This window comes from Gadus macrocephalus, chromosome 1 (genome assembly GCF_031168955.1).
Source record: "Gadus macrocephalus chromosome 1, ASM3116895v1".
Classification (NCBI taxonomy): Eukaryota; Metazoa; Chordata; class Actinopteri; order Gadiformes; family Gadidae; genus Gadus; species Gadus macrocephalus.
Genome location: NC_082382.1, coordinates 8,302,754 through 8,330,349, shown reverse-complemented (window position 1 = coordinate 8,330,349; position 27,596 = coordinate 8,302,754). Strand labels below are relative to the sequence as shown.

At 39.7% G+C, this 27,596-nt stretch overlaps 3 protein-coding genes across 3 annotated transcripts in view; all 3 read right to left on the bottom strand.

Annotated features, from left to right (window-relative positions):
* The window catches only part of LOC132467592 (homeobox protein Hox-C4a), a 46,015-nt gene extending 30,387 nt beyond the window's left edge, over positions 1–15,628 (bottom strand). Inside the window, exons 1-2 of the transcript XR_009528033.1 lie at positions 14,735–15,628; positions 11,277–12,923 (exon numbers count right to left, since the gene is read on the bottom strand). The gene's annotated coding sequence lies outside the window, so the exon portion shown is untranslated. The remainder of the gene's footprint in view (positions 1–11,276; positions 12,924–14,734) is intronic.
* Positions 2,567–7,890, bottom strand: hoxc9a (homeobox C9a). The gene is made up of 2 exons (XM_060065024.1): positions 4,512–7,890; positions 2,567–3,508 (listed from the first exon to the last, which is right to left on the bottom strand). The coding sequence occupies exons 1-2, from the start codon at positions 5,080–5,082 to the stop codon at positions 3,264–3,266; spliced, it is 816 nt and encodes a 271-aa protein (XP_059921007.1). The 5' UTR covers positions 5,083–7,890; the 3' UTR covers positions 2,567–3,263.
* Positions 15,629–21,887: 6,259 nt separating the features above from the next.
* On the bottom strand, positions 21,888–25,443 carry hoxc11a (homeobox C11a). Its single transcript, XM_060064972.1, has 2 exons — positions 24,624–25,443; positions 21,888–22,469 (listed from the first exon to the last, which is right to left on the bottom strand). The coding sequence occupies exons 1-2, from the start codon at positions 25,441–25,443 to the stop codon at positions 22,237–22,239; spliced, it is 1,053 nt and encodes a 350-aa protein (XP_059920955.1). The 3' UTR covers positions 21,888–22,236.
* Positions 25,444–27,596: the final 2,153 nt, after the last annotated feature.

The following is a 27,596-nucleotide window of genomic DNA, read 5'->3' as shown; positions in this document are numbered from 1 at the left end:
GGTGTTACTAACAACTATTTGGCCGATTCCATCGGAGAGAAAAAAATAAGTGCACCTATTGAATATTCACAAGCTATAGGCCTACCTTAACTACGGAGATGGCCAGCTGTCCAGTACCGTCTGGTCGGGTGGTTTGTTTGGATATATCAATGTTTATGGGCTATTATTTTACCTTTCTCCTTATATTGTATAAGTCATTATTTATCATCATGGGTTATTATGCCGAATATTATTATAGGCCTATTCATATTGTTATTATTATAAATTGTGTTATTATTATTATTATTATTATTATTATTATTGTTATTGTTATTATTGTGGTTGTTGTTGTCATTATTATGAAGTATAGTGTTATTATTATTATTAGTAGGCCTAATAGTAGTAGACAAATAGTTATAGTAGTAGCCTAGAAATATTATTATTAGTAGCCTAGTAGTAGCCTAACAGTACCAATAGTGCTATAAGTGTAATTAGTAATAGACAATAGGCTATTTTGGTGCATTTACGGTGCTATTGCATATAATGCTGTATTTTGTTATACTTTTTACGAACAACATTAAAGTGCCTTGTTTAAACAAATGTAGGCCTATGTGTTGGGCTGATTGGTTATCTATCAAACAATTGAATGTGCTCGCTGTTAAGTAGATTACAATTATTATTAATTATAAGAATAAGTATGAAAAGAAAATAATCATCATCATCATCATCATCATCATATCTACGGGCCTAGATTCAACTACGAAGAGGGTAGATTTATTGTGATTAGCCTATTGGTGGTTATTGAGATTATAAATAGATCTACTGTTAAAAATATTTTTTTGTCAATTGACTCAAGGGGGGTTTAAATAGCCGTACCAAATCGTTAATAACAATTCTAAAGTCCGATCATATTAGGCCTACGTCACTAAGCGTAGGCATATTTTAGGGTATCGGTAAGAAACACAATAACAATAGCAGTTATCATCGCGATCGAAAAATAAAAAAAAACATTGTTATCGTCATAATTATTATTACTACTCTATTCTTATTCTTATTCTTCTTTTAATATTATAATTTTTAGTTTACAACACAAAGCCAATGAAACATAGAAGTATCACGAAAATGCAGACGAGGAGTTGGTTTGCTTAATTTCAACAGCAGAATATTACTAGAGAGCGGCCTGTATTATAATTTAGTGAACGTTAGGTCGCTCTTGTAAATGTCCTTAGATTATGTGAGAGCTGGTACAAAACATAGACCAACAGCGTCATCTAGCGTTGAGTCTGATCCCTAACACACAGATTCCACAAAACACAGGCCGCTGTATGCCTGCAGCCATGTTCAAGATATCTATGTACTCGAACTAGGTCAAATAACCCAAAATGTGGAAATCAACATAAATGCGTAAATTATTATTTCAATATCAATTATAAATTATAGACTATGCGTTTGTAGGCCAAACACATCTCTTTGAACATGTATAAGCTTGGTTTAACTCTCTTCGTGCTACTCCTCAAATAGGAAAGTGAACGTTATAACATCCATATCTACTGTGGCTCTGACGACTAAAAGCCTCTCACGTGGTGAAACACACGGGCAGCAGCCCACCAGGCCACCCCTCCCAACGAAACCTATATGGTTCTGCTTTGAACCAGTGCACCAATAGCGTCCATTAAAACCATAAAGTAATTTAGCCCAGACGTCTAGCCGGTTAGTCGAGTTTGCTTTGTTCGTCTGCATTTGAGACAAACAGCCGTGCTCCAACAGGGCTGTAAAACTAGCTTTTTGGTGCTTGCAGTGCGGAAATGCAATAGATTGGCTTTGGAAATGCAACATCCTGTCTGCATTGTTTGCCACTACAAAAAGGCAATCGAGGAAGCCCATCCGAGGAAACAAATGTCGGACATTGGATTTTTATAGTTTGATCTCAGAACTTGACTAATAGCACTTTCCATTAAAGCTTCCTTAGACAGACTTTTTACATTTCCAGGCTGTACGATTAGTTTGTATTATAGAGGAATAATCCACATTTATTAGATCAGTTTATGGTATAAGAAGGGGACATATTTCCTTCATACCATATGTGCCAAAAGATTAAGGCAAACATTTATATGATTAGACTAAATCATTAAAGCAATATTATAATTAAAGCAATAGGCCCCAGTGTGACAATGAGAACAAATTAAGTGAGTTAAATTATTGGAATTCTGGGAAAAAATGCATTGCTATAACATTCTGGATAAACCTTTAAATAGGATTGAATGTATTTGTGTTTACCATTTTTTTTTTGCTGTTTCTTATCCCTAAAAAGATGCAGAGTTTAAGAAAGGATATGAGACAATGCAGGGCTTTCTAATTAGACGAAAGCTATAGTTTGTGACAAAATATAGGCCTACATGTCTATTGGTATTATACAGTGCATGGTTTAAATACAAAACTACCGCAACACTTTCCCAAGGTAAAATTGGATAAGTAACCGACACACACAAAACGTCGATCTCTAGGCCCACGGGGCTTCCGGAGAGACGCCAAGAGAACAGCGAGGAGCTCTAAAAAGTTATTAAATAAAAGCATTTTAAGGCAGCAGCATATTAACTCGTGTCATTTTGTAGTTCACGATTTATTCAATGTTGTAAGTTGATCAACGTTATGGAGTCCTGAAAAACGGACATAAATTACACAAAAATAAGATGGTAGGCTATGGTTACGTTTTAATATGTATTAATAGTCAGGGTGGAATTTCTACGTTGAATAACCCAAATTGTAGAAAATAGTCAAACAATAAGAGAAGCACATTTTGTTTCTACACATTAACATGTAACACAAAACACGAGATAGACAAGTTCAACCAATTCAATATTTCTGTAGCCTACAAAAATACTACGACTGCATGAAAAAGAGAAATATTGGGAACACAATTATCAACAAGTTCACCTGAACTTTATAAATTATACACTAATGAAATTCTAAACGATTCAAGTATCCCCTCTCTTATTTTGCATGTTTAATATCCAAATCTGTATTCATTCCCTTTGATTTAAAGTGAAACATATAAATTCAAATAAATTGTGGATTTCTCTCTAAAACCTAGCCTTTTTTAAGAGCTTCACAAGTATGAGTGCATTGAAAACCAATATATATTGTGAGCGTCAAAATGGCTCGACGAGCTGAAACCAGGTCCGACTGACCGCTGGGAGCAGAGAGCGGGTCGCCTGTGTGTGTGCCGTCCAACGCCAGTGGGGATACAGGTGGTCAGTATTTTCTGATTATGTCCATTGTTGCCGTTATGGCTCCTTGCTCTCGGTCTTCTCTTTGTTCATTTTCTTCATCTTCATCCGCCGGTTCTGGAACCAGATCTTCACTTGCCTTTCCGTCAGGTTCAGCACCCTGGCGACCTCGTAACGGCGGTCCCTCGTGAGGTACATGTTAAACAGAAACTCCTTTTCGAGCTCCAGAGTCTGGTACTTGGTGTAAGGACATCGCTTCTTCCTTGTGGATCGTGCGTGTATCCAGTTTGCCACTGGGTTATCTGCGGGTAATGGAAATAAAACAAGGCAAAGAGTAAACTGAGTCACTACAAAAAGCAACTGATCACACTTGAGGTAACAATGAGCCTTTAGGACCACAGGCGTCCCTCTGGAAGCGTGGTGAAAATATGAAAATGTATGAATGAAAATATGAATGTAGTAAATACACAACGTCAAATCTCAAGCTGCACCATTTAGAGAATACAAGGGCTTCAATAAGCAAACGCATTTTGGGTTACTTCCTATCTACACAATGTGGGCCTATTACGCCCCTGATTATCCGTCGCTGTAGTTTCTAACACCGTCGTAAAATAGTCAATGCACATATTCACTTTATTGGCCCATAAAACGGCCAGTGGTTCAAGCCCATACAGGTCTGCACTGAGGTCCTCCAACATGTCGCTAACATTCCCCACAAGAAGCTTGGAAGAATAGTGGATTCGTTTTGAATGAAGTCATAAGAGGCAGACTTTCTGATCGGGGCTGACAATCGTTATACTGTGCAATGTTCCGTTGTTGCTGTTTACGAGCCTGCAGTGGGACGTGTTGTAACCTAATAAAACTGCGATGGGACTGTAGCTTACTGTTTGATACATGCTTATAGGCCTCAAAGTTGTCAATAACAAAATGCATCTTCGAAGGTCAAAACCACATTGAACCACACATTTTTTCCCTAATGAATATTCAAAATGAGTTGGACTCGATCCTTATGTAAGGTCCCTATTTCAGAATGTCTCACATCCTCACCAAGAGCACTTGTTTTCCGTATCCATGTTTACAACCTTCTCTTTTATAGCCCTATAGGAGCCTACAAGCGTTTGCCTTTTATAGTTGTTAAAGCTACCCCCAAGCAAAGGAGATTCAGAGGACAAGTAACAAGGAAGCGAAAGAACACACTCAGAGATAACTATTTGTTACGTTTGTAGTAAAGCAACACATCACAGGCTTCAGGAAATGGGAACCAACACAGGTTTGTGTGGAAAAGAAGAATAGGCTTGAACTTACTGGGGTCTAGCTCTGGTTTCTGGTCCTTATGCTTCCCCGATGCAGCGAGCTCCGCTGCGGGAGAGGGGAGGTCCTGGTGCGTCTTGTCCCGCATGTCACCGCTGGAGCAGCACAGATAATCCGTGTAGGTGCGTCCGTTAGAGCCGGGGCATTCGCTCGTTTTGTGCTCCTGAAAGGCTTCAGGCTTTATCCCGTAATGTCTGCTGTTCGTTGGATACCCGTGAAAAGGCATGGCACCGGATATCGGTTCCAACCATGAGCGCATATATCTCGAGTCTGTTCCTAAATGAGGTGGATGACTGTATGGATGGTAAACCACCGAAGGCTGGGAGTGTACAGGGGTCCAGGAGGTAGAAAACACTGCTGGTTTCGGTGCGAAGCTGCAGGACGGATAGTCAACACACTCCGCGACCAGGGAAGTCGGACGAGGGACGGCGAGGTGCGAACCAGGCGCCGAGAACCGAGGCGCGAGGACATCCTCGTTTTCATGGTTGATCAAGGAATCCACATAATAATTACTTATGGGACCCGTGGTCGACATGGCGAAGATTCCCGAGCCTTTTACATGCATCCGATTATTATATGGAGCTTATGTGTACTTTTTGTATCTACCATAGAACAATCAAGGCAGGTAATTATTTCCCAACGCTTGCCTCGCTGCCATTGGCTGCCTTTCCAACACGTGATTATACGTGATTATATTTACCCTCACAGACATTTGTACAGTGGATCAATGCGCGAGATTCCATGCAACGCCTGTGGTCGTGAATCGGATTAAAGAATCTGCTCTTAAAAGTTACCTTGTTAGTTGGGAACGAAATATGAGGTAAATTCAACAACCATGTATAGAAGTACTTGGCGTATCTTTTAGGAGATGTCGCATCTCCACGGACCGACGCACACTTGGCTCCGTCTCTAAAAGCTTGCAGGGCACTATTTGATGATGTAATCCATCTCTGTCGTGGTGCATGTGATACAGCATCGAATTGCTTACCTTTTTGCTTTGGAGATTATATCTAGACTTTGTACGTTTAAATAATATATTCTCTATACTAATGTAGGAATGTACTTCGCTTATTACTCGATACATTGCATCAAAGTAGAAGAAATGGATACGCGTCAAAAAGTCCAAAATATAGCGACGGACTGTTTGAAAGTGGAACAATTGTTCAAAATACAGGCAGAAATTATTAGAGGGGAGCGTCCTGAAAAGCGCCCGATTCATCCAGTTAGTTGCCCTGCGTGTTTTTTATGTGCTTCAATAAATGTTTTACGAGGATCATTTGATTGATCATAAACGTGTCGTTAATGGGACCTCGCTTTAGTTCTTAGCTTAACATAACATAAACACAGTGAGAAAAGTGATATCAAGCAGCGATAGGAAACAATATTACTACAAGGCAGAGGAGTCCAATTATCTGCTAAAATCCAAGAGTTGGAGAGCTATTGTTGAAAATAACCTAGGTTATTGGGCAAAACTGGGAAATAGATTGGGTTTTTATAGATCATTCAAAGCGTTCTGCATGATAGCCCGAAATAAGAAAATGGGACACTGGCAACAATAACAAATTACCTATAACATGAATAACATGGATATAATGGTTACATTTGTTGCAGCAGATACATTTAAAACCAATCCTTCCCTGAACTAGTGCACTGAGAAAAAGTAATTTTCTTTAGAAATATTGACAGGATCAATCCAAATATGGTCAGTTTGGAAGACTAATGATGATCAGTTTGGAAGACTAATGATCAGTTTGGAAGACTAATGTCTTCCAAACTGATCACAATTAGGTAATCTGATGCTTGTACATAAATTAATGCCATATACGGGTATTTAGGCTATTCATCAATAATTATTGATAATAATGAATACCTTGAAATAAATGAGGAGAAGGTGATCTTAATGATATGTAATAATGCCACAAAGTATTTGAAAAAACCACCCAACCCTGAATCCCCAATCTATGCACTCACACACACACACACACACACACACACACACACACACACACACACACACACACACACACACACACACACACACACACACACACACACACACACACACACACACACACACACACACACACACACACACACACACACATACACAATCAAAATCAACCCCATACGTCTGGGGTTTTGGAAATATCTGCAGTTATACTGCAGTTTCTGTGGGTGAAACAGACAACTACCCTGGATAAATGTATCCCTGATTTGTCTGTCAACGTTATCCTCCCAATGATAGTCAGAGTTTCTATGTGTTTGTAAATATGTGGAGCTTGTGATGTTGAACAATGCAGGCCAATGCAAACTGACAGAGAGTATCTGTTAAAGCGTATTAGAATATGCACGGCATTGTGCGTGAAGCAAGATTTACATGTGTTTTTCAGTTTTAAACAACTTAGTTGACAAATATCAGTAATTACATTATTTGATGTTTTTGCCATGGGTTGAAGTTTTGCGCACTTCTTAAGGCAAAAGCAAACAAAAATACCTGATTGACAGATTTCAACATTAATATCTATAGTTTATGTATTAGGCTAAACCGTGTTAACGTATGATGTGTGAACCTATGCGCTTGATGTTCAGCTGATATGTTATCGACCACACGCTAATCAGCATTGACTTTGTATTTGAGGCGTTGAGGCTCCGATGAGCGAATTGTTCAGTCAAATTATATTATAATAATAAACACCATTTTTGAAACCAAATCACTAAATATTGATTTAAGCCTAACTTCGAGTCTATATTTTGGTTTTGCTATGCTCTGTTTCTTTGTTTAATTCCTGCAGCTTTTACAAACTGCTTGTGAATTTGTTGATTTATTAGATTTTGTTTGTGTTGTTAATCCAAAATATGTTTTCACTTCAATCCCGGTAAAAAACTTGTACCCCTTCATAAGATAATTAGCCTGGGCAAATGTTTGGCGGTCATAGCCTACTACAACTAAAATATGGCAGATTATGGTGAATATGGAAGAAGCTACATGGCCTAATTATGCTAATACTGTCTGTAACTTATATGGTTATAATCATGTGCAATCCCCCGGGGTGCTCTAACCTGCAGTGCTCTTTTATTTTTGGTATCTGCTTACAATTTTGAGTGCATGATTTGATGGTTCACAGCTAACTTTAAACCGCTTTACATTACATTGTCTGCTGAATGGCAACATTTAAACGTGTGCTGGTGGCAGCAGAACAGTTCCATGAGTCCCGAATTGCAACAGCATGCACGCTGCTATTTATAGACAGGACAGGTGTTAATTTGTTGACTTAAGTTATTTAGTAGAAATGTGGTTGTGATATCTGTCTTCATTATCGAACGCTTGGTCATTAGCTGTCTATTTGGTGTAAATTAATTTAAAATAATTAAATTAAATGCAATTTAATTTAATTTAAACTTCAATGTTTGGATGAATTCGCGATTAAGCGGGCCAAGAAATCGAATGGCTGTTTTTTTTTGTTATAGATCTGGCATTCATAAACTATATGTAGCTTCACAATAACAAATACTAATAAAATCTAACAGAAACGTGTCTCTTTGTTGTTCATTTGGGTTTATTCGAGGTTTGTCGCATTGACCATTGATTCCCTGTTCAACTAGTGGGTTCATTGCCTTAAACCAACGGAAAGGCCCAATTTTTTTAACATTTTTTAAACACTTGGATGATTATATTGTAAGACTTAATACTTTCACTATCTAATATATTGACCTGTCTCAACAATGTATGCAGACAGTCAATATGGAATATAGTATCCCAGTACAACCTAACCATATTCGTTCCAAAGAAGATGTTGGTTTGGGTGACCATATAACTCTCAATGTTCCGTTCTGAAATTAAGCAGTGCAATTTCAAATTAGGCAGTTTTTTATTTGTTGTTTATAGGTTTAGCAAATATAGGCCCACATATTCAAACAAATCTAAGCAGACGATCCCACCCCCCTCCCACCCTCCAGAAAGAACGACGGACACGCAAACGCATGCGTCTGTAGAAATGTCCTGGGCGCAATGCAACTAACAGGCCTAAATACAAACAAAAACAAAAGACCGGGCTTATGGTTAATGTATTGGAAAACGACCCACATTTCTGCCAATGCAATTATAAATAAAAGGAATAACCTAATTCTAATAATAACTTTCATTGAGAAAAATACACCCACGTTATATTCTGCCACGCATTGATAAACACAACCTGCCAAGTCCAACCACAATTTTTTGTAACAGAAATATGAAATGTATTCGATTGACTTAATATAAACCACAATCATCCACACCTCAACGACGATACTATATGTCCTGAACGATATGATGGACACCGCTTGTTGTATGCAACAAGTCATCAAGAACCAGAAAAACAAATTATTTAACCACTGCCAATAAGGAAAGAATGGTTCCTGTGCCATCCTTGGAGCATCTGCCATCGGAGCACGCTGTTTATAGGGAGTGTAGGGCTGTTCTAGTAAGATTAGGATCACACATCGACCAATAAGCTTAAACAGGAGAGGGAAGAACAAAAGAACCGCTGCTCCAGCATTTTGATTCATGTCTCATCATGCCAGCCCTGGCAACACATTTCGAGCTGCTCCGAATAGGTGGCAGTAAACGCCTATGCGCCACAACAAAGTGAAATAAATGGTTTTATGCCTATATGGTTTTAGGGTGAATCTGTGCAGTCTCCGCGTTTGTGTTCGCGGGGCTGTTTCCAGTGCTGTAAAGTCTTTGTCAGGGACGCATACCAGGGGGAGACAGCCATTCAGGAAGCTGAATGAAAGTGACTTTGGATTCCAGACGGTCTCTAGTTGTACTAGCGCTTAAAGGAGAAGGGGGTGTGAAGCCAGGAGGAAATGGAGCAATATAAACAACTGAATCTCCTAAAACAAACGGGCATTTAACCCAAAAATTAAGGGTTAATACGTAAATTGTTGAACAAAAACGCCGACCAATGAATCAATAATTACCATTCTTAATATTGCTTGGACTATTTTGGAAAGAAAACGTGGTATTTAGGATTGTGTCAGGCTCACTGCAGTGTTGAAATCGATAATGGACAACATTAATGATTGTAGTGATATACTTATAAGCCTATTGCATAGGTCTAAAATAATTGGGGGGTGTATGATGCTTAAAAATGCCTTCCATTCATCTATTTTCTGCACCAAAGTAAAATCTCAGTTGGGCTATTTATGCATAAGTTAACACACAACAGGTAATACAATGATGCCCTGTCCTGCCGATACATGTTCACAAACTTGCATTGCAACTTTTTAAAGTCAACAAACTTTAAAAGTTAGGCCAACAGAGAACAGTTAACTCCATGCAACAACATTGATTTAGTAAAAACATTTTGTGTTACACAAAACCTGAGAGAATAGTCTAATAAAATATAGGAAAACGGCTTTCTATGGAAATCTGCGCAACAACTGTTATGAACATGCCTTACCTTTGCCTTCCAGCTAATTATGGAAGAATGCTTTTCCATACGCTACAAACCAATGATTGATTATCCAATTTATTTTCCTAGAACTAATTTCATGCTTTATAAATGATATTTGATCTCTCTCTCTCTCTCTCTCCTCTCTCTCTCTCTCTCTCTCTCTCTCTCCTCTCTCTCTCTCTCTCTCTCTCTCTCTCTCTCTCTCTCTCTCTCTCTCTCTCTCTCTCTCTCTCTCTCTCTCTCCCTCTCTCTCTCTCTCTTCCTCTCTCTCTCCATCTCTCTCTTTCTTTCTCCCTATCTATCTGTCTGTCTGTCTGTCTGTCTGTCTGTCTGTCTGTCTGTCTGTCTGTCTGTCTGTCTGTCTGTCTGTCTGTCTGTCTGTCTGTCTGTCTGTCTGTCTGTCGTCCACATATCAATCAGCCTATATACCTCCTCTATGTATATTCCACCGTGTACAATTCTATGTTAGTCTATAATCCGAAACATATAAAATCCAGTTCATTGCAACGTAGCCAGACAAGGAAAATCAAACCTAAAGCCAATGATGAGAAGCAGTCTAGAGTTAGCCCCTGGTTGTTTACAACCTATTCTCATTCTGAGAGTGTGTTTTACAGCCCGCCACAAAATTCAGAGCTGAGAGGAAATCGTCTCTGTCCAAGCCCATACAGATCAGTTCATTTACAATGCCATTTGCGACCACTCCGGTGCCTAAGGTGTAATGCAAAGGAAATCGTGCCCTTGATGAAGACGAACTGACGTAATCGAGGCAGTTTCTTGTTGCCGAGCCAGGAAGCGAATCCCAACAACATGAAACTACCTGAACCACGTTTCAGTTTCCCGCAGAGGGTCCCTCCGTGGAAAGGAAAATGCACGCAAAAAAACCAGGGATTAGTACAATCCACCACAAATAAGGCAAGTACCACCATAAATATTTATTTATTTTCCTTAACCAGAGAAGATAACTATTAAGCACCTCCTCGGCAATCTTTGCATTCAATCAATATGGTTGTCTATGCCTCACGCAAATGTTGACCCATGAATTACAACATGACCGTTTAAAATGCATTCCTACTGCAAAATACATCGGAAACGGACACATATAACGTTGCCTCATATAGGTCTTTATCGCAGACATATAAATCTATTCTCTGCAAAAAAAATCACTGCAATTATTTGGCACCACGACATGAATCGATGACACCGACACGCACCGACAGGGCTCACGTGCCACCGTACCTGTCAAGCAGCTCCGCTGACAGATGGGCCATAGCCTAATTACAAAAGAAAGAAACACATTTGGAATCCAAATAGAATATGTTCCTACCTTTAAACTTCTCTTGCAGATGCCTTTTGGGGAAAATTGTTTAATCCACGCATTCGCTGCTATGTTTTCCCGACGCACTCCTCCTTTGTTTATCCTCCATCGCCAACTTCCCCCGCTGCTATTGAGCTCCATAATCCGGGGTGGAAACGGTCGCTGCTCCCAATCGCGCGCCTCCTTGGATCCCGCACATTGCAGACTGTACTGTGCGGATTTGCCCTCCTCCACACACCTTTAAACGCATCTTTACTACTGCAGCACATTATATTTGCAGATCATAAAATCCACCCCCTACCCTTTCCAGGGCGAACCTGACATTAGGGTTTTATGACCTTGACTTACTGTGGTCACCTGGATAATATTTAAATCAACGTTATGGTCTCCCACTTCTATTAAAAGTGCCATCATCTCCCTTTCTCATCCACAGTGTCTCCCCCACCCCCTCCCTCCCTCTCGCATTGGCAATAGGTCCGGGTAGCTATATGAGGGAAGGACAAATTTGGCAATATCGTTCTACTTCCATTGCGTTTATTGTTTTCTGATTCGAATTGCGTAGTTGTATGCATGCAAATTACACATTATGACAACCACACAGAAAATACGTTACATTATAACGAATGCAGCAGAACAAAAGCATCCATCAACACGAAATCCGGTAATGTGCCAAACTTATATATAACTACACTATACAACTCCCTCCACTATAGGGCAAGGGCATTTAAATGACTTGCATTTTAATGTTGACATTATGTGACATTATAATGACACCCTCAATGTTTAAACTGATGGAGCGAAGCAATGGTCCCAGGTCTTGAGTAGCAGTTTTAAATATCTGGTAGGCCTAATATCGAGGAAGGCACACTATCTGTATTTTTGAGTTAACACCTAGTTTGAATGATTGACTGAGTTAGTTTGGTGTAAACTATGTGTGTGTGTGTGTGTGTGTGTGTGTGTGTGTGTGTGTGTGTGTGTGTGTGTGTGTGTGTGTGTGTGTGTGTGTGTGTGTGTGTGTGTGTGTGTGTGTGTGCGTGTGTCTGGGTTGGTGTGTTTGTGAATGAGTGAGTGAGTGAGTGAGTGTGTGTATGCGTGTGTGTGTGTGTTTGTGTGTCTGTTAGTGTGTGTGTGTGTGTGTGTGTGTGTGTGTGTGTGTGTGTGTGTGTGTGTGTGTGTGTGTGTGTGTGTGTGTGTGTGTGATGTGTGTGTGTGTGTGTGTGTGTGTGTGTGTGTGTGTGTGTGTGTGTGTGTGTGTGTGTGTGTGTGTGTGTGTGTGTGCTTGTGTGTGTTTGTGTGTGTGTGTGTGTGTGTGTGTGTGTGTGTGTGTGTGTGTGTGTGTGTGTGTGTGTGTGTGTGTGTGTGTGTGTGTTTAAAGTGTTCAACTGTAGTTGTAAATGGCACTGTGTTCCCTTTCTCGACTCTCCCTATTGTGCTTCTTCAGCTTCATGCGTCTGTTTTGGAACCAGATCTTGACTTGTCTGTCGGTCAGGTTGATACTGCGACTGATCTCAAGGCGGCGCTCCCGAGACAAGTACATGTTGAACAAAAACTCCTTCTCGAGCTCCAGCGTCTGGTACTTTGTGTATGGACAACGTTTCTTCCTTCCATTCTTTGCGTTTAACCAGTTCCCTGCTGCTTTTTCTGTGAATGAATTATCTGATGGAAGAGGAAAGCATGACAAATGGAGAGATTTTAGAACAATGCTATAGCTTTGCGCAAGCTCCAACGTGTGTTTCCATCTCAAATGAAATATGTTACATTTGGCTCCTTATAAATGTAGTCTCTCGGTGGATAACTTGTAGCAAGCAAACTATTTGTTAGATCTATATAATCATCTTAAATTCACATCGACTACGATGTTATCCTCTTTGTGGGCAGGATCTTAATTAACCAATACACCTCTCAACGGGGGAAAAAAAATAACGACATCGAAGGAAACACAATCCTGTAGAAATGTTCTCACATTCGGTTGATATCTTGATTAAGATGCCAGCTCTTGGGGCTCATTTCAACCCCCACTCATAACAATAACAACGGAAGTGTTACTGTGCTACTGATTAACCTAATATGAGGACCCAGCGTGTTGTCTGTATTTAATAATTAGCAAAACATTTAATACAGCAATGTGGGATTCACTACACGCGCATAAAGTCAGTGAACAAATGCCCCCCCCCCCCCCCCCAACACACACACACACACACACACACACACACACACACACACACACACACACACACACACACACACACACACACACACACACACACACACACACACACACACACACACACACACACACATATATACCCAAAAAGAAACACACACATCCACCATTAAAACCAAAATATGTTATAATACAATTGTGCTAATATTAAACTTTCATAAGGCACAGTATTCTTTTAATAATAGGGTTAGGGATTATAATGAATAATATGAAATTATTAACACGGATTGCATTAAGGAATATAAATAATTTACAAAAATACAACGATGGCTCAACTGAAACACCTAATTAAATGAAACGAATCATTATACTGCATTATTCGTACATAAATAGCCTACTAGCATATAATATTAGCATCAGTAGTAGTTGCTGCTGTGGTAAAATAATACAATACGATATATTGGTGGCAATAAGCACTGCTCCAAAACAAAACGCAAAACACAATAATCATAATAATTAGCATTCTTATAATACATGGGCCTGGAATACATAGCCTGGGATATAAATATAAAACATTTATATATTGACCTATTATGGACACAAGTTACAGTTTAAAGTACTAACTGGGTAGGCCTATTTTATTTTGATCGACGGGCGGCCCCTGCACTGGGATATTGATGAGTCGAAATTAAATACGAGGGAGAAGATTAGAGATCCCGAAACATGCACTACATATGTGATCAGTGTGACACACAAATACGATTATTCCAAACATAGAACGAAGAATCCGTACTGCAATTTGACGATCTGTATATTTATCCATGAATAGGCCCTTCTCATGTAGGCCTATTTAGGCCTACACATTTTTTACGTGTGGGCCAGTGTTAAAAAAAAAGCTCAGAATCAAATACATACTCTATGTATTGGCCTAGTCTATGTGTGTGTGTGTGTGTGTGTGTGTGTGTGTGTGTGTGTGTGTGTGTGTGTGTGTGTGTGTGTGTGTGTGTGTGTGTGTGTGTGTGTGTGTGTGTGTGTGTGTGTGTGTGTGTGTGTGTGTGTGTGTGTGTTACGGACGAACTTCCCATTGATTATTTTACCCTAGCTTGTTAACTATCATGATAAAATATTTATAATGTACATTCAAGAAAATCAAACACCATGCAATTAAAACAACACAATGCCTGGATAATGTACAAACAGATTCATAAAACGTTTTATATTTATCATATGTATTTGTAGGACGATACAGGCAATATCATAGGCCCATATTATGAGCTGTTACATGCATGCGCGGGGGCTTTACCTTGCAATTCTTCGCCGGAATTATCAGAATAGCTGTCTGTCTTAGCTTTCTTTCTGCCGTCTTCATTCTCATTTTCTGACAAGTCCTTTGCTCTCTCCTTGTCTAATTTGTCACTGCTTATTGTTGATTCCACTTCTGAGTCCACAGATCCCGCCAAGTGGGTCAGAGCAAAGCCAGCTTGGAATTGGTCGTTGAGCTGAGGCCTGTCGGCATTGTACACCTGGGTCGCCTGGAAACGGTCGGCCGCCGAGGTTGCCTGCTGGGTCGGGCGACTGTTGTCTCCAAGCCGGATGTATGTGGCTGACTCTGTTGTCCCTTTGGCTATGCTGCTGTCTTTCTGATAAAGGTAACAAAAAGCCTCTTCTTTCACGTTGCTCGCTGGAAATGAGCAAGGCTGTAAACAATGGGCAACAGGTTGCTCGTCCCTGCTAGTTTTGCAGCTCACACCCCAAGTGGAGATATGCGTGGACATGTAAGGCGCATCCTGGACGCCACTAAGTGTCATGACGCTCGGAGGTACCTCGTCATTTTTGGAGAGGGGAGATCGTCTTTTCCCAATGTTTTTCATCATTGAATATCCGCATTCACGATCTGGATGGATGTACATTCCAGTATTGCTAGAATAAACATCACTCCTGAAGGAAGATGATCCACTCGTTATAGAATCCATCAGAAAATTACTGGGTACTATATTATTCGGACATGACATTTTGCTTTGGCAGGTTCAAGACAGTTTCTTTTGTGATCCGCTAGTGCGGGCTGCGGGTTTCCGCAGAAGAATAAGGACATTAGGATGCTGACATCTTTTGGGGGGTACAAATATCACTAACATAATTATGGATGCTAGGAAACGTGTCATGTGATTTTCAGACCAATAGCGGCTTGGAAGTGGCCTTGATGCTCCAGACTTCAGTGACGTCAACGCGGTCAAGTTGGTAAGAATTGAGCTTTTCCGTGGAGCAAGAGCGCCATCTAGCGGCGGGTCGGCCACAGGACGCCCACCGCAGAGAGGGAACAAAGGAGGACGAGAGGCGTTTTTCTCTGGTATTTTTTTTGTTATGTATTATTATCTGTAAATGTTTTTTTAAATGGTCCAGTGCGTTAAATCATTATTCCTGAGTATAACTTGTATCTCGCCTTAATATCAGAGTGTATAAATATGTGTATAACAGTATTTGGGCGTAAACATCCTCATAATGAGTTTTGGATGGATTTATTCCATTTAAATCGCCTATTTGGAGAGATTTAAAATAGCTTTGTGCATTAGCTTTGTATTATAAACAAGATATGAGTCTAGACGTCAAACTAGATTGACACGCTTGTAAATAATTATTCACTCATCCTTCCCTAATCAGATGATATTCATTTTTACCGAAAGTAGCCTATTTTATCTTTAAGAAATGTTAAATCTGTTCAACTAAGGTGCAATCGACCAATAGCCCTAGCGATTCTAGGCCCACATCATATTTAACTATTTAAGGTGACACGCTGAACAGGGGTAATTTTTCGGATTTGACTAGGCCTATTAGAAGAACTGTTACTTTCTCGGCTACATTTGAATTGCTAAAATATGCATGTAGGCATTAACGCATTATAGGATAATATTTCGTTTAGGCAAGTTAACTGGCCTCGCTTCTAGATTCAGCGAGAGAATGATAGCGTCGACTTTCTTTGCACGGTATCATCTGGATTTGGCCAACAGTAGCAATATGAGGAAAAAAAACATTAATATTCATAGTTAACGTTGTCGGCCATGCTCATGATGGATTAATCGATAACTTTTAAATTCAGTTTCAAGTGTTATAAAATCATCAAACGATTATTTTTAAAGTATGGGGTTTAATATGCTCTACACGGGCTTAAAGGCGGTTAGTCTTGTTGGCAAAAAAAAACAGGTCTGTTGTGCCCACCTTGATTCACCTCCGTGAAAGAGCTTGGGTTATAGGCAGATTACAATTCATCCCGTATTCCCAGAATACAATAATTGCGTATATTTTGAAAGCCAATCTTTAATACCAAGAGAATAATATCGAGCGTGTGTGCAGGAGGAAATCTCTATCGATTGTTGAAAAGGCAATGGTAGAATTACAAGCCAAGAACGTTGAAGAAGAGAGAACGGCTGAAAATAATTATAATAGGTCAATATGTTTTGTGGCAAAGTCATTATAATAATAGTTTAATGGTATCAACAACAATTATAATAATTTATGTTTGAAACGTGCATATTAAATATTAGTAGAAATAGATTTAGAAATTGCGAATATATGGCTATATATCTATATATATTCGCAATATACGAGGACCAGTAGGCCTATATATACGGGTCCTCGTATATTGTCTGTGTTATTTATGTTGTTTGGATTAACTGCATAACGGCGTATAAATACATATATAGCATATGGAAAGAAAATAACATTTGGTGTTATTATTGTTCATTGATGGAAATAGTTTTTGCTAATATCACGAGGTTAACAATCTTAGGGATTAGGACGTGTACGAGTGTGTAGGCCTACGTGTTTGATTTTGTGTGTGTGTGTGTGTGTGTGTGTGTGTGTGTGTGTGTGTGTGTGTGTGTGTGTGTGTGTGTGTGTGTGTGTGTGTGTGTGTGTGTGTGTGTGTGTGTGTGTGTGTGTGTGTGTGTGTGTGCGTGTACGTGTGTGCGTGTGTGCGTGTGTGTGTGTGTGTGTGTGTGTGTGTGTGTGTTCGTGTGTGCATGCGTGCGTGCGTGTGTGTGTGTCTGTTTGTTTATGTAGGCCTACGTGTTTGATTGAGTTTGCTGTCGCGCGTGCGTAATTAAGCCTATATTTAATTTACCTTGTTCTATTTGAATGCCTGCTCAATAAAACATGAGATATGCATGCATGGCCATTGATGTAGATTTCTTTCTGTAATTGCTATGCATTTTGGTCGAAGTTTAACTCTACGTTGAATAAAGCTAACATCCACTGTTTCTGTAGTCCCTCTTTAAATTTAAACCCATCACACTTGGGTTTCAATACAAACTCCACTCATGATGGAAGGCGATAGTGACGACGTGACGCCATGGCGCTCACCTGGTCTGCAGCCGTCCCATTTCAGACACATGCTGCTTTCTGAGTGGAAAACCTACAGTCTGTAGAATACAATAGTCTGCAAGACGTTTAAGAGCATATTGGTTTGGGATTCCTTTCATAGTTACAGGATTCGCAGGGTTAAAAAAAAAAATGCCATGATTTACGTCAGGAATTACGATGTCATCTGAAAGTTACATGAACCTTTTTCTGCACATTTTCAGAAAAGTTTGGAAGGTGTAATCATTTAATTGACATAAACCCTGCAAATCTCACTAATTATAACTATGTCAGATAAGGATCTTTAGGAGCCTACTCTTTAAACTTCGAATGTATTTTGGTTGTTGTCTAAAGGCCTTCTTATATTAATAAAGTTAAATCCGAATCCAGTTTCGAACCCTTGCCCCTTCCGCCCATTACCCTAAAGCTGTCTCTGTACTTTCCACCAATGGTTGAATAGCTTATATAAAACATTAAGACTACCTCCACCAACATGTATGAAGCAGTTTTCAAGCTTAAGAGCTCAGGTTGACACATGCTGAACAGATTCATATCAGCGACGTGGCGGAAGGATCCGTGTGCACATGTTTGTAAGAGCAGTTCAACTCAGAACACCACCTCACACACACGTAAATAAAAACCAACCATCAAATAAGTCCTACACACAACGTGAACACAATTGTAAACGAAATAAGAAGCGTGTTGTTTCACATTTGTATCTAAAATATATATTCAGGCCTATACTTTCAGGCCTAGCTTTTAGACACCGGGCAATATACTGTCATTCCATAGGATGTTATGCTTTCTGTGTTTTTCATTCGAAAATAATAAAATTATAGGCCTATTTTAACTGCACACCTCCGTAAAAAATGTGGACCTATTTCGGCTTTAGGCTAACAACGATGATAAAACGGTGGAACTTCATCGATTTTGATTTAGGCTACAACACGTTTCAACTGGCACGGTCAATCAAACAAAAATTATTAATAAAAACTAATAAGTAATTTAACCTAAACGCCTCATATGCATGCCGGGCCGTGGTCAGGCGATCGTCGTGTAGGCCTATGCAGGCTACATTAATGGTAGAACAAATACTAAAATAAGTTAGAACATTATATAAAAAAGCTCAAATAAAATTAATGTGTAGAGTTGCTGCTTTGCTATAGGCCTACTGCAGTCTCAATCCGTCCCGTTTGAGATTTTTTTTGTTCGTTGTATAAACAACCATTGAGCATTGACAGAGCTTGATTCTAAAGAAAGAAAATAAATAAACGCTCAATTCTCGACTGCCATTATATAATAAATAAATGTAGGCGTATAGCCTACATTTGTGTGTGTGTGTGTGTGTGTGTGTGTGTGTGTGTGTGTGTGTGTGTGTGTGTGTGTGTGTGTGTGTGTGTGTGTGTGTGTGTGTGTGTGTGTGTGTGTGTGTGTGTGTGTGTGTGTGTGTGTGTGTGTGTGTGTGTGTGTGTGTGTGTGTGTGTGTGTGTGTGTATAGGGCACAATTACACTCAGTGTGGGATTGGATTTCCATCCACAAATCTTAAACAAAAATATCTGTGTTAGTTTTAGATTGGTTGTTAAAACGAATAACTTATATTTCAAGTAGCCTAATGGAAATATGTATTACAGCAGTATAGCATAAATCACATTGCATTATTGTTGAAATACTAAGAATCCGAATGAGCCTTATCGAATATCTTCAGTCAGACCGGCGATTGCGGCTTGGCCTGACATTATACCTATCCTGTGATTTCCTGTTGGTATTTAAAAAATCAAGAAGATGAAATAAAATGTTGTAAAACTGAGTAAATCTTTGCTCTCCAATTGAGAAGAAAGCGTCACACGCCAGTGACGTTGGACGTTGGAGAAATTCATCAAATGATCCACGTCATCGGCCCAGGGCCAAGGTTGGTGGGCGTGACAAGAAAAGGCTCCTAGCCTTGATCTCGTCCAGCATGCATCCCGACCCTTTTGTCGAAACATCCCCCTTTCCAGACCACAAAGTTCAGTGTACCAATTTGCGCAAGCGTGCACGGTAAAAGAATACTGCACAAAAAAAACAACATCTGCGCCGCCTTCAAACTGAACCGGAATCGAACCAAAAAAAGATTTGAAATTACACACATCTTTAGATTAAGCGGGATGGCTATGTTATAAGATGTCTAAAGTGGAACTATATACATTTTACAGGGACTATAAAGGGTATTTACTGGGCGCACTAAAGCAGCAGAGTAACCTGCTGTAGTTTAATGTTTGGGGTCAAAGTTGGTCTCTCAACACATTCCGTATTCTTTCTAAGTCTTTCTCATTGGTCCATTACTGAGCTGCACTCATTTCCGGGCTAGAGGGATTCCTTGATTGCCCTTTATTGCGGCGGGTTAAAGGTGAAGGCCTTGACATTATGGAAGTTCAAAGACTACATTTAATTGTGAATTGCAGTTAATACACAAGTGTGATCATTACACAAATGTTCTTGAAGACATTTACACGCATAGTGAGACAAACCAAACGCCCGAAGGTTATGTTTTAAAGTGTGTGCGTGTGTGCGTGTGTGGTGTGTGTGTGTGTGTGTGTGTGTGTGTGTGTGTGTGTGTGTGTGTGTGTGTGTGTGTGTGTGTGTGTGTGTGTGTGTGTGTGTGTAATTACATGTGTGTATTTAACCATGCATATTTGTATGCAAGCGGTTGCTTGTTTGTATGTGTGTGTGTGTGTGTGTGTGTGTGTGTGTGTGTGTGTGTGTGTGTGTGTGTGTGTGTGTGTGTGTGTGTGTGTGTGTGTGTGTGTGTGTGTGTGTGTGTGTGTGTGTGTGTGTGTGTGTGTGTGTGTGTGTGTGTGTCAGAACATTTGCAATAAATAGACTACAAATTAGTATATCCGTTGAACTTGTTACTATCGCTTACCAAATAAACCAATTAGTCAGAGCTAACTTATGACCGGAAAAAGGCTTTAGGGTCATGTAAAACGAAATAAGTCGTTTCACAGGGTCCATTATTGGCTGACGGCGAACGGGGGAACACATCATTTGAAGCTCGTTTTTTTTTTTTTTTCATAGTCACGAGACTCTGCAAACAGGGATACACCAATGGTGGCCTTTGTGATATTCAAGGAGAAAGGAGCTTGAAGTTGTAGACTACACGGGACGTGATGCTGTTGGAAAACACTCGGACATCCAGTTGTAGGCCTACTTGTTTACTATTTACTGCGGAAGTGAATGCCATTCCTCGGAACAGACGGTGCAATTAAGAGAAAAAAATAGCCATTTAGTGCGGTCTTTATGGCAGTGTCTAGACTACAAGAGTGGCGATTCCATTTAGTGGGCACTAAAAGAGGTTATCATTGCACGTTTTCCTTCATTTATCTAAGCTTATGCCTGCTACTATTGCATGAATTTGAATACTATATCTTAATCTTAAATGAATTAATCGTGCAATGATGTCTAGGCCTAATATTTAAGGAGCCAACGCTAAACAATTGTAGGTATTTCCAATGCACCTCCAACCAAATCCACGGCAACAGCTGGACTGGTTGGAAAGTGGCAACTGAAACGCACCAGGTTAAATTGATTCCTAGCCTGGGCCTCTCTCTAAAAAGCCCCGCTGCACCTCATCAACATGCACAGATCAAATGCAGTATTTGTAGCTATACGATATTATAAAGAAAACACAAACACTATTCATTTGCCTATATATTTGTTTATTCCATATGTATTCTTATATTAATGATACACAGCCCGACAACATTTTCCTCTTCTCTGATCACAAAAGCACCAATGTTAAACGCTAATAATTTAATGGCTTGCATTAAAGCTGGTATCGTTGCAAGGGCAGTGTGATGGTGATATAGCAGCGGGGGGGAGGGGGGATTGCCATTTTTACATCGACCTATTTACAGAATGAGTGCATTTGTATAGGCTAATCTGTACATAGGATACTTTTTCACAGATTAATCTCACAGTAATGAATGGCAACATACTGCCTGTAATGTCTTATTGTCCATTATCTGGTAGAAAACATTCGTTTTTAATAATATGCTATATACATATAGGTACCAGAGGAGAGGAAAGGTTAGGCGTAACTCCGGCAGATAGGGGTCCAGGAGTATTTATTTTTTTATAATTGCCCTAAATGAACAATAGAATAAACACAAACAAAAAAATCATGGTAAATAGATGGTATAGATTATGGAAGACCAGTATTGGTAATAAAAAGTATAATCTTAAACCACCCATTGACCTCTCTGAGATAGAAATGTACCACCGCCCGTAGGTAAGAAAATGGCGACTTGTTCCATGCGGGCATAACAATTTAGACTGTCCTTTTTACATTGCACTGTTGGTATTATGGGCTTCATTTTAAATCTTGGTAATGCCCACAAACACAACTCAACGAGATAAGTATATTTCTATTTGTCACTGGTCAGGAGGACCATGACATTAAACGCAAATGCGGCTCACAATAAGGGATTCCCCGAGAAGTATTGCAGGCGGTCTCGGCTCAGCTTCTTTTCTTTCATTCTTCTATTCTGAAACCAGATTTTAACCTGTCGGTCGGTGAGGTTCAGCATTCGTGACAGCTGAAGCCGCTTTTCTTTGTTGATGTAAACGTTAAAGAAGAACTCCCGCTCCAGCTCTCGAATCTGAAATTTGGAGTAAGGGCATCTCTTCTTCCTTGTACGAGGGGTGCCTAAAGGAGATACATAGTATGAAGATCAGATTCTGTCATCTATTTGACGAACAATAACACAGTTGTAAACGAAAATCGGGTTGAGGTGGGAATTAGTATTTACATGCTGGCAAAACGGTGTGTGAAGGCCTGGGTAATTAAACTATTTCAGACAACATCAACGTGAAAAGTAACACAAGCCATCAGAAAAACAGCCATTAGAGAGATGAATAACCGCATCCCTACGAGGAACTGATATCCCCTTACGAGCTATAACGATGTGTTTGTTTGCTCAAGATACACAGAAATAAAAGTAAATAACCGCATGCATCAAGTGCCCTATATCTTCCGTGTAGGGGGCACAGTAACGTGAGTAGTCCAACCACAATGCATAAGTTGGTACAATGCTCTCTTTGGCCTAGAATTCTAATATCGTTCACAACCTTATTTGAATGCACAATAGCAGTTTACATAAGTCAGAGCCATTTGTCTAATATGTACATATACGACAAAATTAGCAATGTTGGGTTATGTTTGGTGAGAGAGTGAGGGTTGATAAAAGTATAATGAAGCTTGCTTTGTGGCATTCAATCGTAGCCTAGTTCAACATAAAGCCTACGTAATGGAATCCTACTTCATACTCATCATCCAATTCAAATAATAATATCAGCCGTTGAATCATGCATAGATTGAAATGCAATGCAAGTACTGTAGTCAAAAACCAATGAAATGTATAGCTTTTCAGTGGCAACAGAACAGCATAAACTGCTGTGCATTCTCCTGCATGATGTAGCATACATTCGATTGGCTACCTCATGCCTTGTTTTCCAACAGAATAAATGTCGAGAGAAGAAGGGTTAAGAAGTAAATAAATATATATTTTTATACATATATATAGCTAGATATATAGATCGATATGGAGATAGATAGATAGATAGATAGACAGACAGACAGACAGACAGACAGACAGACAGACAGACAGACAGACAGACAGACAGACAGACAGACAGACAGACAGACAGACAGACAGACAGACAGACAGACAGACAGACAGACAGACAGACAGACAGACAGACAGACAGACAGACAGACAGACAGACAGATAGATAGATAGATAGACAGATAGATAGATAGATGGATATCAAAATAGGTAGATAGATAGAAAGATATATAGATAGATACGTAGATAGATAGTTAGATAGATAGATAGATAGATAGATAGATAGATAGATAGATAGATAGATAGATAGATAGATAGATAGATAGATAGATAGAGAGAGAGAGAGAGAGAGAGAGAGAGAGAGAGAGAGAGAGAGAGAGAGAGAGAGAGAGAGAGATAGATAGATAGATAGATAGATAGATAGATAGATAGATAGATAGATAGATAGATAGATAGATAGATAGATAGATAGATAGATACGTAGATAGATAGATAGATAGATAGATAGATAGATAGATAGATAGATAGATAGATAGATAGATAGATAGATAGATAGATAGATAGATAGATAGATAGATAGATAGATAGATAGATAGATAGATAGATAGATAGATAGATAGATTGATTGATTGATTGATTGATTGATTGATTGATTGATTGGTAGATAGATAGATAGATAGATAGATAGATAGATAGATAGATAGATAGATAGATAGATAGATAGATAGATAGATAGATAGATAGATAGATAGATAGATAGATAGATAGATAGATAGATAGATAGATAGATAGATAGATAGATAGATAGATAATCGAGAGTTCCTTTTTCTGTCAGTGTGTTATAATCTATAATCTATGGCAATTAACTGATAAGCTTGTGCTAAGAGGAAATTCACAATACGCCAAAAGCAATGTTCTGCCCAATAGGTTTTAACTCTAGACAACCCAACAAGAAAATCCCTTAAAATCCCAACGCAAGTTCATGATCAAAGTTAGCATTTGTCACAATAGCGCGCTCTTTAAAATTTCACAGACTCTCACGATAGAGGAGTCTGTGTATAATATCCTTTTTTTCAAAGTGCTTTCCCATCGTAAAAATTCTTCTCGTTGGGAGAAAGAGCTTTGTAGGTTATAATAAAATCCTTTGAATGCTTATAAAACTCCACATAAAATCTGACCGACAAAACACCGGGCTAGTCCCTTAACCTTTCCCCATTTACAGCGTCGGTACCTACTGGAGTGGCTGTTCTTGGTGCTGCTGCCTTCCTTGGTGACTGAAGAAGTACACGAGCCCGAAATTGTATGTTCCTCCTCGTCTTCTCGCTCCTTTTCCTGGTCTCTGGCGCCGGGTAGAGAGGAGGGCTGCTGGGATTCCGTTTCCAGTTTACTCGCCTCGCCCTTTTGTAAACAATTGTCCGGCTGATTGTCCGCGCTGCAGTAAGCCGTTTCGAAGAAGCGATCGAAACCTTGAGGGAGGACATTGTTCTTCCCCACACCGGAGTAGAATCCAGCGGAGGGATGGTTGGAGCCTGGGTGGTGATGGTGGTGGCTGTACACGCTCTCGTTCTTCATAAGCATTTCGGTCATGGTGGATGGTGGGAGACAGTCCCTATGCACCAAATCCTCTCCAGAATAGCACGGTGCATAATTGCTTCTGGGGTGCCATTTACTCGCAGGATCCAAGCCATATGAAACTTCCCGCACCGGTTGTACTTGAGAAAGATTTGTGGAATAAGGGTAGCTAATCTGCCGCGACGGGGCCTGTGGAAGAAACGAAGATACGGCGGAAAATTCGGGGACGTAGTAGGTGCAGCTGGGGAGGTAGATGTTAGACGCGCAGCCTGTCCTGTCACCAAACTCGGAAGTCCGGTCTTTACGCGACTGGGAACAGAAGTTGCCCAGATTCACCGAGTTAAACATCTTTCGCTCGTACTCTGTACTATAGATAGATGTTTTGGATTCGAACTGCAGAAGGGGAAAATTTGGGAAGGCGAGATGACGCGCAATCCGTCTAAGTCGCCCCGCAGACACGTGATCGAAAGTAGATATTGTCATATATCAGTTTGGAACAGTTGGATGTGGAGGAGTGGTTCGCTTAGGTAAGGTATACGAGGATCAAACGATTAATTTTCCGACACCAATGAAGTACCCTTCTAAAAAAAAAAACGAGTTACAGATGCATGGTAGTTGGAAAGGAGCTCGACAATCATAGAAGTGGTCTGTGTTTCTGCTTACTGGCTAATAGGTTAGCAGAAGAGCTATAAGCCATTTATAGACTCTTCGTTGACTATATGCACAAAGATACACTAATAATACTAATCAGGATTTGCTGGTAAGATGAGTTGATATTAAAATAGTAATTTTCATGTTATTTTTCTATATTATGATGATTCTTATTGAACGATGCTAGTGAGTTGCATTTTATGGGACTAGTCGGACATGCATAATACCTATGTGATATTTTAACCATGCAACATTTAATAGTGAAGCCAAAGGCCTACTCAAACAAGTCTACTTTCCAAAATGTTTGGTTTTCATGGTCACTTATATTACTTGTCAATTAATGTTACATTATTCAAGTAGGCCTATAATTACCAACAGATTAAGTCGGCCTATATATATTTTATAGAAGGTTGGATTGCGTTATTAATACGTTATTTTGAGGATTGTTTTCCACCAGCAAAGTCAGTATACAAGACGATCCAAAACAATGAAATGATTATTGCATAATAGTGCCCATGGGTAAAAGTATTTATACACTTCTATAGGTCAACCTTTATATTAATTCTGCCATTACATGAAACGTCCAGTGGGCTTGAAGGCCATCATACAAAGAGCCGTGGCAACCCAACTATTGTTTGTCAATTGAAGATGTTGATCTGTCAACTCCCATTTCCTTGACTTTGGACCATGATCTAATCCCTTGAAGGACAACTGCACGTTTCAAGGCCGTCGTTCGACTGGGAGTGGGGGAGCCTGAGCAGCGAGGCCCACGTCTTCTCAAATGAGTAACGGACGACTTCACAAGGAATAATGTCTAATCCTGAATTCACTGTTACCCTCACATGTTTACCTGCAGTGTTGATGCATCTTTTGTCCTGGTGTGGTAGAATAGGCTAACATTTAAAATTGGGGAATTTGCAATGCTAATTTGCTAAGTGGGGGAAAGATGAGATGTTTTTTAGTAATACGCTGGCCGGCGTTTTAAAACGCTTATTTGTTTGCGTTATGATAATTCCACAGGACTATTTGGACCATCCGTAAAGTTTTTTTTGTTGCGTAGAGCCTCGTCTAGGCCTGATGACAAAAGGTAGAGCATTCAGCGTCGTACAGTTGTTGATGTTGTTGAGGTCGATGGCTTATACCTTTTTTCAGTTTAGTCTAATACAATTGCAACTTATTAATCATAGCCCACTAACCATGTACGCCTACCATATGAAATAAAAATCCTATTGGCAATACTTTCAGTTGATGTTTTTGAAATTTGCGCACAAGAATCGTAGATTTTTAATTTTTTTAGAAAACGTTACCAGTTCATTTACAACAGGACAGACAAAAGGCTGTCCAATATGCGTGATGCATCCAAGTACAAAGAAAGCAGACAACTGTCCAGGCACAGCACTTGAATTTGACCACTAAATTCTCTACAACCACCATAAACCTCAGCATCGCTATAGAAACGGTAAAGGCTTTTGTATTTGACGAAACTAGGTAAGAATGAGAGCATTTCGGTTGTAGAAACCCGAGTTACAATGTTACATGTTTTGGTTTTGTATACATTTTAGCCTATAACCAACTAAAGAGCTAGAGTAAGAATAAACCAATTCTAGCAAGATTCGAGAAAATAAATGTTTTGTTTCAAGGTAATTCTGGCTTTAATTGATATTAATTTAAACAGCTATCATATGATCATATGGGTCCAAGCAACAGTTAGTTGCAGTTGCATAAGCGACATTTGTGTGTGTGTGTGTGTGTGTGTGTGTGTGTGTGTGTGTGTGTGTGTGTGTGTGTGTGTGTGTGTGTGTGTGTGTGTGTGTGTGTGTGTGTGTGTGTGTGTGTGTGTGTGTGTGTGTGTGTGTGTGTGTGTGTGTGTGTGTGTGTGTGTGTGTGTGTTACTGTGTTACTGTGTTACTGTGGCTTTTGGCTAATCAAAATCGAGGTGGACAATTTCCGCCTCCTGACAATTTATCCATTGACAGCTCTCGCCA

Bases quoted from the DNA above. Each gene is read 5' to 3' on its own strand.
- hoxc9a (XM_060065024.1), bottom strand. From the start codon at position 5,082: ATGCATGTAAAAGGCTCGGGAATCTTCGCCATGTCGACCACGGGTCCC. The intron at 3,509-4,511 runs GTAAGTTCAAGC...CATTACCCGCAG, and splicing joins GAAACCAGAGCTAGACCCCA to ATAACCCAGTGGCAAACTGG.
- hoxc11a (XM_060064972.1), bottom strand. From the start codon at position 25,443: ATGACAATATCTACTTTCGATCACGTGTCTGCGGGGCGACTTAGACGG. The intron at 22,470-24,623 runs GTAGGTACCGAC...TATCTCCTTTAG, and splicing joins CACCAAGAACAGCCACTCCA to GCACCCCTCGTACAAGGAAG.